General features: G+C 41.9%; 1 protein-coding gene across 1 annotated transcript in view; it reads right to left on the bottom strand.

The window, feature by feature from the left end:
- Window positions 1-12,477, bottom strand: part of LOC106605496 (centrosomal protein of 162 kDa-like) — a 43,589-nt gene that overhangs the window by 23,270 nt on the left and 7,842 nt on the right. Inside the window, 6 exon segments of the mRNA XM_082974936.1 lie at window positions 274-304; window positions 695-756; window positions 1,103-1,176; window positions 1,508-1,703; window positions 5,507-5,617; window positions 6,058-6,210. Coding sequence (XP_082831062.1) covers window positions 274-304; window positions 695-756; window positions 1,103-1,176; window positions 1,508-1,703; window positions 5,507-5,617; window positions 6,058-6,210 — 627 coding nt within the window.

The raw sequence follows: 12,477 nt of genomic DNA, 5'->3' as shown, positions 1-12,477 counted from the left end.
ATGTAAATATTGTAAAATATTGTGCCTTCCTGTATTATACTTATTCTAAAATGTTAATTCTATTCTACTAATCCATTTACTTTAGGTTCGTATTCTTCCATTTTATTATTGTTGTTGCATTGTCGAGAAGGTAACTGCAAGTAAACATTTTGTTGGATGGTGTAAATCATGTGTTTGCAGTACATAGGGCTAATAAAACTTGAAAACATACTCGTGCTGACTTAAAAACCCACTCTGACTCAGAAAAGAAAAATGGATGTTGGTTTATAATACCTTTGGTGAGCATGGCAGGCCTTTTAGGCTTCTGAAAGAAAGAGAGAGAACAAAACGAGATGAGCAAAACAAAAGAGCCATGCAGTCAGTCGCCCACCACATATTCAGCCAGTCACAGACAAGAGACTTGGCACACTCTCCATTAAAGATCCCTTCTTCTCACTCTACCTCTTGAGAGAGCTGGGACAACTGCTGCATGCCTTATTGCTTTTATAAACGGTGGCTTTTTTAACCCAGAGTGATTAGCACGTGAGCAGCACGAACAACTCCTGCTTACAACTCATCATGGGGCAATTCTACATGATGCAATTACAACCAACGTTCGGCTTAAACCTCTGGTTCAAATCACTCCCTTACAAAGCATTATTAGAACTAAATGACTACATTTTCAAACCAGACTCGCATAAAACCTAGGTCTCACCCAATTTTTCACCTCCTCAATGACCGCATCTTCGAAGTGCTCATCCTCGCTGTAGTGGGAGGCTGCAGCAGGCACAGACAGAATGACAGATTCACTGATGAGCTACAATCATACATATGAGGTATGTGCAAGTACATGTCTAACAGAGTGCCACTGTAAATGACAACAGACATGGGTTCAAATAGGATTTGTTTCCTTTCAAATGCCTTAACGGCAATTGATTGAGCTTGCCTGTTGCAACTGAACCAACGGAATCGTCAGCAAATGTGCAAACCACTCCCAACTTCAAAGTGTTTCAAAGAAAACAAAACCTATTGAACCAAGCAGGGTCTGGAGTAGTGTGAGCATAGACATCCTATTAAATGATTATTATAATTCCTAATTCTATAATTGCATCATCTGTCCTACCTGGGGAGAGTCTGTCAGACTCCATAGCTTCCTCCTCTCTCTGATCGACCGCCGCCACAGCCGCCACTGCTTTCCTGGAGAAACTGCAGAACAAGTGTCATTCACAGATCACACGCTGGGAGTGATAGTAATGACCTTACCCAGCCACTACCCAGCCACTGCCTGCAACACTGAGGGTCTCCTTGGGACAACCCCAGCAGTGGCTTCAAAAGGCAGCTACAGCTAGGCCTGGGGCGACTCGGAGTGTCATGCTCCGGAATGAAGATGCCCCTAGTAAGAGATCTAGGATCAGCTTGTCTTCACAAGGTCCTAACCTTAACCACTCGAAAGTGGAAACGCAAAACCGACCTGAGACCATTGTGTAGAGACAACACCCCCCTTAGCTCCGCGGAGTGTCATAGATACCTGAGGGTGGTAGCTGTGGTGGAGTCGCTGGTGGAATCCAGATCTTTGTTGACTCTGGAGTAGTCTATGGTGGAGGATGCACCTCCCTCCAGGTGGGCAAAGAAGCGGGCCTTCTTCTATTCCTCCTCCATGCTGTCCATGCCCAGACCAAGACCCACTGCAGCGTTCTGACCTGGTCTGGACGCCATCACAGAGTCTGGGTAGACACAATCACAGACATACATGTTTCAACCATTGCTATTTTCAAAGAGTTTGAAGTAAAATAGTTTACATCTGGCACGTACAGCTGCTTTCATGTCACTACCCTGATGTCAGGTTAGCAATGGATTGAGCTAGATCATATAGAGTATCATATAGACATCATATAGAGTATCTATCCATCTCACCAGAGCAGACACCCTCAGACTCCAGACTGTCTCTGCTGAAGATGGCAGGCTCTGCCCCCTCCTCCTCCTCTGAACCTCTCTACTCCCTGATGCTGCAGCTCCTCTTCATCCTCCTGGATGGGCTAGGATCTTCTCAGAAACTTACGGAACGTCTTCTCAGATCCCAGCAATCCTGGAGAAAAATAAATATTGGACCGTTCAATTCAGGTAATTACAGGAAACAGAAATTGCTCTTGCTTCAGGCTACTTCCTGAATCGAAAGAGGACCTGTGGTTGTTGTATAGGCCTTACTGTGGTCAGACAGCTCAGCACAGGACTTGATGTAATGAGATTTTTTAAAAAGAGCTAAAAAGGAGTCCATCCATGCGGACACCAAGCTGTCAATATTCCAGACCGTGTTTGAAACCCCGCTATGGTAATGAAGCTCATTAGCTCTGTGTTTTATCATTCACAAGAGATTGACTTCCTGGGGTATACAGGCCTGCAGAGACCCTCAAAGGCCATACGGTCCATTTAAAAGGGGAACAGTACACACAGAAGAGAGAAGACAGAGCAGTAGAGCTCACTTGATCTCAGCTGCACTACCACTTGCTGTCAGTCTACTGGAGGGAGGGTACTGTAGAAAAGCTCCATATCCTCATAAATATTCAAATGGTCTTGCAATACGAATAGATGTCAAGATAAAAAGGTAGACCATTTTTTACCTAAGTTAGTCTCACCATGGCAAAGCCTAACTTTTCCATTTCAGCACTGAATGATCATTGTGATATTTACAGAATGGAAAATAAGCACTGGTTACAGTAAAAAAAGAGCTAATATTTTAGCCTCTCCAGAGTTAGACTAGTAAAAGCAGTTGGGAGTAATTTTACTAGTGAAAATGTTTTTCCTAAATAAAGTGCTAAAACTAATGGCAAGATAGTTTGCTAGAAGCACAGAATCACAGCTCGCATTGACACACTGAACTGTCTGGCGGTGAAAGAACATGACCAGATGTAGCACCAGTAACCATAACAACTGCCCTTGAGATCCAGAAAGTTCTTTATTTTTTCCAATGCTATGCTTTTATGGTCACTGCTTATTTACACCGCTCCATTAGCAGAGGAAAATAAAAATAAATATGAAATGAAGTGACAAGGAGACAAAGACAGTAAACAGTATGTTTTAAATCCAGGTTTCACTAAAATCATGGTTCATCATGGTTTCAGTCATAAAAACCTTGATTTCCACCTTTGTAATGTGGATACAGGTCTGGGAAGTGTGGCAACACGAGACCACAGTCGTGGCCAAAAGTTTTGAGAATTAAAATTTATATTTGTGTCACAAAGTTTGCTGCTTCAGTGTCTTTAGATATTTTTGTCAGATGTTACTATGGAATACTGAAGTATAATTACAAGCATTTCATAAGTGTCAAAGGCTTTTGACAATTACGTGAAGTTGATGCAAAGAGTCAATATTTGCAGTGTTGACCCTTCTTTTTCAAGACCTCTGCAATCCACCCTAGCATGCTGTCAATTAACTTCTGGGCCACATCCTGACTGATGGCAGCCCATTCTTGCATAATCAATGCTTGGAGTTTGTCAGAATTTGTGTGTTTTTGTTTGTCCACCCGCCTCTTGAGGATTGACCACAAGTTCTCAATGGGATTAAGGTCTGGGGAGTTTCCTGGCCATGGACCCAAAATATCAATGTTTTGTTCCGAGCCACTTACTTATCACTTTTGCCCAATGGCAAGGTGCTCCATCATGCTGGAAAAGGCATTGTTCGTTAAACTGTTCCTGGATGGTTGGGAGAAGTTGCTCTCGGAGGATGTGTTGGTACCATTCTTTATTCATGGCTGTGTTCTTAGGCAAAATTGTGAGTCAGCCCACTCCCTTGGCTGAGAAGCAACCCCACACATGAATGGTCTCAGGATGCTTTACTGTTGGCATGACACAGGACTGATGGTAGCGCTCACCTTGTCTTCTCCGGACAAGTTTTTTTCCGGATGCCCCAAACAATCGGAAAGGGGATTCAGAGAAAATGACTTTACACCAGTCCTCAGCAGTCCAATCCCTGTACCTTTTGCAGAATATCAGTCTGTCCCTGATGTTTTTCCTGGAGAGAAGTGGCTTCTTTGCTGCCCTTCTTGACACCAGGCCATCCTCCAAAAGTCTTTGCCTCACTGTGCGTGCAGATGCACTCACACCTGCCTGCTGCCATTCCTGAGCAAGCTCTGTACTGGTGGTCCCCCGATCCCGCAGCTGAATCAACTTTAGGAGACCGTCCTGGCGCTTGCTGTAGTTTCTTGGGCACCCTGAAGCCTTCTTCACAACAATTGAACAGCTCTCCTTGAAGTTCTTGATGATCCAATAAATGGTTGTTTTAGGTGCAATCTTACTGGCAGCAATATCCTTGCCTGTGAAGCCCTTTTTGTGCAATGCAATGACGGCACGTGTTTCCTTGCAGGTAACCATGATTGACAGAGGAAGAACAATGATTCCAAGCACCACCCTCCTTTTGAAGCTTCCAGTCTGTTATTCGAACTCAATCAGCATGACAGAGTGATCTCCAGCCTTGTCCTCGTCAACACTCACACCTGTGTTAATGAGAGAATCACTGACATGATGTCAGCTGGTCCTTTTGTGGCAGGGCTGAAATGCAGTGGAATTTTTGGGAGGGATTCAGTTCATTTGCATGGCAAAGAGAGACTTTGCAATTAATTGCAATTCATCTGATCACTCTTCATAACATTCTGGAGTATATGCAAATTGCCATCATACAAACTGAGGCAGCAGACTTTGTGAAAATGAATGTGTCATTCTCAAAACTTTTGGCCACAACTGTACAGTCTTTCTAGTCTATCAGGTTTGGATCTGTCTGTAGCTAATATCATTATACCATAGTAGTCTAACTACTAGTCTACCAGGGTTTTGGGGATTTGTCTCTAGTCTAGCTACTACGACTTTACCATCTTCAAGACCCTGTGAGTCACTATCACTGCTGTGACTGTCCAGTGGTGTGTCACGGACAGAGGCACTCCCCTCAGGACTCCTCTCTCCTGATGCATTATGGTTGCTCTCATTCGTGGGAGGGGTAACTGCCTGGCAGAGTGGGAGGAGTCGTGTTCTGGGCTGTTATTTCCCGGCCCCGCAGCAATGTGAGAAGAAGCATCCTGATTGGTTCCATGGATCTTGTCCAGCTGACTGAGCCTATCCAGAGCTTTGCTGCGAGGTTTGGGGGTGGGCCTAGTGGGGGCTTCCACTGTGACAGCTAACCAATGAGCAGCATGAAGTAGGAAGATAAAGATGAGAAAGGAATCATGCTCTGTACACACAAATAAAAGGATCTCAGGGAAAGGGACACCCTCAAAGAGTACATGCATGGTTAGGTGGGCAAAAGGAGAGAACTACTAAATATGAGCTAGAAATATTTAAGGGTTAGCTTGGAGGAAGAGAAGATCTAAGGCAAAAAAAACAACACAAATATATCAAAGGAGAGGGCAGAGGGCAGGGCGAAAGCTAATGAGAGAAAGTGAAGGTTGGCAGCATGTCACTGTACTTACACCAATGATGGGGAGACAATGTGCCATTTGGTGGCCCTAAGGAACTAGGGGTTACAGTAGTGATGCCTATACCCTGAGGGGTGCTTTTCATTGGGCTGCTCTCACTCTCATCCTCCTGAGTTTTCACCACAGCCTGCTGCTGGGGCTTTTTGGGTTTAGTGAATCTGCATTTGGCAGCCTCTGCTGGGGACAGGTGGAAGGAAAGAGGAGATTGAAGAGAAAGGAGAGAAGAAGGTGGGGGCAGACAGCTAGAGAACAAGACTGATATATAAATGCGTAATGAAGAGCCAACTGATGTAAACCAATCAAAGATGAACTCATGAAAGGAGTCAAACCATAATTATCAGGGGAGTAGCAGCAGGGAACAGGTTATGATGGACATGTTATGATGGTGAAATTAAATGCAACAGATGTTCCAGGAATAACAGAACAGATGAGAAATCAGCACAGAGTCACAGTGTCCCTCTAAAGATATTATAACCTGACAGCATGTCATGAAACACACAAGAACAAAGACACATAAACGGAGAATAAACCAAAATGACAAGCGCAGACACACACAGAGAGAAAGAATCCTAACTGAACTGAAGCGCATCAACCTACACATCCCTGGCTTTGATTACCTCTGCCAGGTGTCTCTTCGCTGTCCTCCTCCTCCTGCCACCACCGCACAGGGACAGCTGATGTCTTCTTTGGTGGTGGTTTTTGAGAGGCTCTGCCCAGGCTGTCCAAAACACTGGAGCGCTTAGCACTGCCACCCAAATCCACCGAGTCATCTGAGACAGACTAAATACAATTCAATGGTGATTAGGTTAAAGTATCCATCTAGCTAGTTGGTTGAGTGAATACATAGTAGTATGGACACAGATGAAAAGGCTGGTTATCAGTATCTTTGGTGTGGATATAAAGAAGGGCAGAGTAATTAGTGAGTAACTTCAGCTATAGCTATGAACACCCAGAATTGCAGACTTAGTGCTACTATCGTGTCTGCAGTGACGTTAAACTCATCTCTTTCAAAAACTGCTCAAATTGTTCAAGCTCATCTTTCGTCAGTCGACAAGCCATGATTCCAGTCAAAGATAGGTAAGTAGCTAGCTACATGTAAGTAGCTAGGGTAGCTACCTGTATCTTGCCGAAACAATGGCAGAATAACAATAGTGAAACGTTTGCGATCCAACAAGACTCAAGCGCCCCTTTAACTTCCTAACTAGCCAGTTACCTAAGCAACCAATGTGGACGTAGCTTTTCACAATGTTGTCGAGCTTACTTATTTAGCTAGTGTATTTCGCTAGGTAGCTATCCTTGACAGCTGTAGCAGTTATTAAAAAGATTTGGTTGTAGCTAGCTAGCATGGTAACTAGCTAGCTAAGCTGATTGGCTAACTGACTTTAGCGTTAGCCACCTAGCTAGCTAGCTGGCTTTAGTTAGCCACCGAGCTATAGCTGGCCAGGGTGTCTTCTAGCTATCTATCGGATTTGCAAACATATTTGAACTCCACCAAAATATTCAATCAGTGTGATGCATGTAACTAGCTACACATGCATGGCTGGTGGTTTGCAAACGTTAGCTACAGTAGCAGCTAACAAGCGTTTTGTGGTCATAGCTCCATAAAGTTCCCGCGACAACAAACGGGCGAGACCTCTAAGCCCATTGGTTGGCTATTCAGAGACACGATAACGGAACCAATCACCGGATAACGGACCAATCACCGTTATCCTTCTGCTTATGATTGCTCGTATATCTATTTCCCTTTTAAAATCCGTCCATTCATAATTCATTCACGTATCAGAAAAGTCATTATTATTATTTAGCGTGAGAAGGCTATGTCATATTTCCTGTCTGTGTCAATCTCTGAGTGTTTTCCTCCTGAAGGATAGATGAGCAACACATTCAAACGCAGACATTGAAGTTTCAACCAATAAAGTATTAAAAACCCTGAATTGATGATTCTATGTATTGGCCATTGAGAAGCTTTGAAGCCAACCGGTTGGCCATATTGGCACTCCCTCCATAGCAGGAAACCCTCCTCCACAGGAATGAATGGAATTCTACAGTATTTCAATTAAATATGTCAAGGACAAAATTAAATGTATTTAAGTATTTTTTGGTGTAGTTGGGGCAGTAACATTATTAAGGAATGTTACTATATATATATATATATATATATATTATATATATATATATATATATATACAGTACCAGTCAAAAGTTTGGACACCTACTCTTTCAAGGGTTTTTCTTTATTTTTACTATTTTCTACATTGTAGAATAATAGTGAAGACATAAAAACTATGAAATAACACATATGGAATCATGTAGTAACCCAAAAAGTGATTCTTCAAAGTAGTCACCCTTTGCCTTGATGACAGCTTTGCACACTCTTGGCATTCTCTGAACTAGCTTCACCTGGAATGCTTTTCCAACAGTCTTGAAGGAGTTCCCACATACCCTGAGCACTTGTTGGCTGCTTTTTCTTCATTCTGCGGTCCAATTCATCTCAAACCATCTCAATTTGGTTGAGGTCGGGTGATTGTGGAGGCCAGGTCCTCTGATACAGCACTCCATCACTCTCCTTCTTGGTCAAATAGCCCTTACACAGCCTGGAGGTGTGTTGGGTCATTGTCCTGTTGAAAACAAATGATAGTCCCACTATGCGCAAACCAGATGGGATGGTGTATCGCTGCAGAATGTTGTGGTAGCCATGCTGGTTAAGTGTGCCTTGAATTCTAAATAAATCACTGACAGTGTCACCAGCAAAGCACCCCCACACCATCCGTTCACCTACTTTGTGTCTCACAAAGACATGGCGGTTGGATCCAAAAATCTCAGATTTGGACTCATCAGACCAAAGGACAGATTTCCCCTGGTCCAATGTCCATTGCTCGTGTTTCTTGGCCCAAGCAAGTCACTTCTTATTATTAGTGTCCTTTATTCATGGTTTCTTTGCAGCAATTCGACCATGAAGGCCTGATTCACGCAGTCTCCTCTGAACAGTTGATGTTGTGTCTGTTACTTGATCTCTGTGAAGCATTGTATTTTGGCTGCAATTTCTGAGGCTGGTAACTCTAATGAACTTATCCTCTGCAGCAGAGGTAACTCTGGGTCTTCCTTTCCTGTGGCGGTCCTTATGACAGCCAGTTTCATCATAGCGTATGATGGTTTTTGCGACTGCATTTGTTTTCTTAAAATTATCCGGATTGACTGATCTTCATGTCTTAAAGTAATGATGGACTGTTGTTTCTCTTAGCTTATTTGAGCTGTTCTTGCCATAATATGGACTTGGTCTTTTACCAAATAGGGCTATCTTCTGTATACCACCCCTAACTGATTGTCTCAAATGCATTAAGAAGGAAATAAATTCCACAAGTTAACTTTTAACAAGGCACACCTGTTAATTGAAATGCATTTCAGGTGACTACCTCATGAAGCTGGTTGAGAGAATGCCAAGAGTGTGCAAAGCTGTCATCAAGGCAAAGGGTGGCTACTTTTAAGAATCTCAAATATATTTGGTTTGTTTAACACTTTTTTGGTTACTACATGATTCCATATGTGTTATTTCATAGTTTTGATGTCTTCACTATTATTGTACATAATAGAAAATAGTACAAATTAAGAAAAACCCTTGAATGAGTAGGTTTGTCCAAACCTTTGACTGGTACTGTAAATATAATTTATATTTTATTTATTTGAAGCTCATATATTATAATGTAAAAGTATGCATTAAGGTGTCTGTAATAGAATAAACATGACAAGAACGACGGTAGACATTAATACATGCATTTCTATAGCTTCCCAAGTAAAACAATTCAATATTTTGTATTTTATTTAACCTTTATTCAACCAGGAAAAGCCCATTGAGACCCAGGGTCTCTTTTTCAAGGGGGACCCGGCCAAGAAGGCAGCAACAATCAATGCATGACAGAATTAAAACATACAAAAATACAATTCCACAACATTATCCAACCTAAAAAAAACATTTACACTCCTCCGTAAGAGTCTCCCATCAATATTTTAAATTCATTCAGTGGCACTAACATATCTAGATGAAGCATGGATTGTAGATTATTCCATGCGTCTGGTGCACAAGAAGAGAAGGAAGTCTTGCCTAATACTGTGAATGTCTTGGGGACTTTAAGTAGCAACCACCTAGCAGACCGGGCATGGTAACTGCGGGTGGTGAAGGAGACCAGACTACAAAGGTAAAGAGAGAGTTTGCCCAAAAGGGCTTTGTAGATGAACACATACAAATGTATCTCTCTGCGCATATAAAGTGAGGTCCAACCTACCATTTGGTACAATGTGCAATGGTAGGTGAGTAACTTGGTATTTGTAATAAAGCGCAAGGATGCATGATTAACAGAGTCCAGTCTCTGTAAAACTGACGAGGTTGCATGCATATACAACAAGTCACCATAATCAATTACAAAGAGAAAAGTGGCCTCAACAAGCTTCTTTCTAGCCATATGCGGGAAGCAAGCCTTATTATGAAAATAAAAACCCAATTACAATTGAATTACAATCTTTGTCACAAGATTATCCACATGAACTTTAAAGGACAACTTGTCATCCAACTCAAGTTGAAAATGTGAGCCACATGTAAAGTAATAATACATCTGCTATCTTTAAGAGGTAGGGGTCCAGGTTGTCTGGACCTGCAGACTTTTTATTGTCTATTGCCTTTAGTGCTTTATAGACCTCAGCATAAGAAACAGGATCAAAGCTAAAATGGTTCACGAGGGCCTATATCATAGTTGACTGTAACAGAGCTTACATTAGAAGCCTGGGCCCTACCATTATCAAAGACTGAACCAGCAGATATGAAGTGCTTGTTAACTTTGGGCTAGGCGTGCCGCTAGCGCCCCACCTCAACAACATCCGGTGAAATTGCAGAGCGCGAAATTCAAAATACAACATTTGTAATATTAAACATTCATGAAAATACAAGTGTCTTACATCGTTTAAAAGCTTAACTTCTTGTTAATCCAGCCGCTTTGCACAGTGATCACTGACATCATTACAGAATATCCCAGTCGATGTGTATTTGTGAGGGGTCTTCGTTAGAATAATGTCCAATAGCGCTGATTTGTTAGGTGCTCTGGGATTCGGTCTTGTAGTCGCATTAATTAATTGAGTGAGATTCCGTTGAGGAGATTCAGTTGAGGAGCATAAACCGTGGATGACTGAGGAGGAGTGCCAAGAGCGCTGCCCAGTGGCTTCAATACAGCGCCCCCTGTCAGTCATCCACGGTTTATACACATCATTGGTTAAAACCCACATTGTTGTTGTTTATTTTGTAGGCTAGTCTTTTGGATGCATGGCTATTTTACAGTCTCTTGGCTATTTTTTTAATATTTTACTTCCGGTATGGCTGCAGTAAATTTTGGGCGGCAGTTTGTTTGGTCGCTGCCAATTCTTCCACCTGGTTAAACTCCTAAAATGTACTTAATAACACTCAAAACATTATAGCGGATTTGGGGGGTAGCCCAGACCTGGACTGTCAAACCTGGGTCCAGCGACTGTCAATGAAACTACTTAACCGTTACCCCAAGAGGTCTGAACCCCTTGATGAGATTGCTTGGTGTTGGGTTAAGATTGCTCGCCACATTATCCCCTCTCTTCAGGAGAGCGTGTCCCCACGCTTCTCTATAGAGCTTGCCAGCTTGTAGTCCTAAAACCCGGGAAATAAGTTACCTCTGTTTTTCGTTCAGCCATCCCTATGTGAAAAATGAAATTGGGAATTAATAGAGTTTAAGAATAAACTGAAAAAATAAGGTCTGAGGTTAACACAGGCTTAAGTTTTGTTCTATGAGATAATAGCAGTCAGTTAACATGACCTTTATGAATTATGAATCCTTTATGTGCTTTGTGTTGTTTATCATTACATAAATTCTTCAAAACATAAAATCTTCTAAGCCTGTGTTTACGACAGACCTTATTTTTAGCCTTTATCCAAAAACCCTTCGAAAACGCCATTCATTTTCCCCATAGGCTTTGTCCAACGAACCATAGCCGTGGGAAGTATAGGTTGCTGAGGGTGCTGTAGCACCCCCTGAAAAACCAGAAGAATAAAACTAATACAATAATTTTTTTTCGAATTTGTTTATTATTTTTTTTTTTTACCAAAGTTGTGCACTGGGCCTTTGCTTGTATTAGCGAACCAATATAGACGCATGTAGAATGGGCCAAAACCTTTTTACAGAATCTCTGCTTTGGCAAAAAAGGTAGTTGTATAATTAAGAAAGGTTAGTTGTATAATTAAGAAAAGTATCTTGCAGGACTCAATAGTTTTGTACATTGTACAGTACATAGGCTGGTCATCTAGGTTTGTACCTGTGGACTTTACATCACCATGAAGAAAAACAATGCACAATACAGTAATTTAGTATATTGGGACAGCAAGTAATTTATGATGGTGGCTCACTTGGTACAGCATGGCCCTTGCAATGCTAGGGTTGTGGGTTCAATTCCCATGGGGGACCAGTATGAAAACCTATGAACATTGATGCACTCATTACTGTAAGTTGCTCTGGATGAGAGTTTGGGAAAGGAACAAATAGACCATTATGTTCTCACATAGAATTAAGTATTTCAAGAAACTAAATTACATATCAAACAAGTATTTTTCTATTCCAGAAATATTATCAGATTAACTGTTTTATACAGATAATTATCAGACTCAAGTTACAAATGCTGGTAAACACTCAAATACGTTTAGTTAAAAACAATTCACAAAAGTACTGCACTGGGCCTTTACTAGTCCTGTATTAGCGGACAGATATAGACATTTTCATCGCAGGCAAATTGCAGCACCCCCACCCACAAACTTCTTCCCGCGGCTATGCAACGAACCATGGCAGAGTTAGTGCCTACAAAAAGACCCCATTACTATTTCTCTCTATATCAAGTCTCTCAAGTATACACACCTCTATGATGACCTCACTGGCTCCATCCCACCTCTGACACCAATGTAGTGAATCAGGACTAAAACCCAGGTCCAGCGACTGTCAATGCAACACCTTAACCGTTACACCATGAGGTCCAAA

This window comes from Salmo salar, chromosome 05, assembly GCF_965601325.2.
Source record: "Salmo salar chromosome 05, fSalSal1, whole genome shotgun sequence".
Classification (NCBI taxonomy): Eukaryota; Metazoa; Chordata; class Actinopteri; order Salmoniformes; family Salmonidae; genus Salmo; species Salmo salar.
This window is presented reverse-complemented; position numbering and strand designations above follow the sequence as displayed.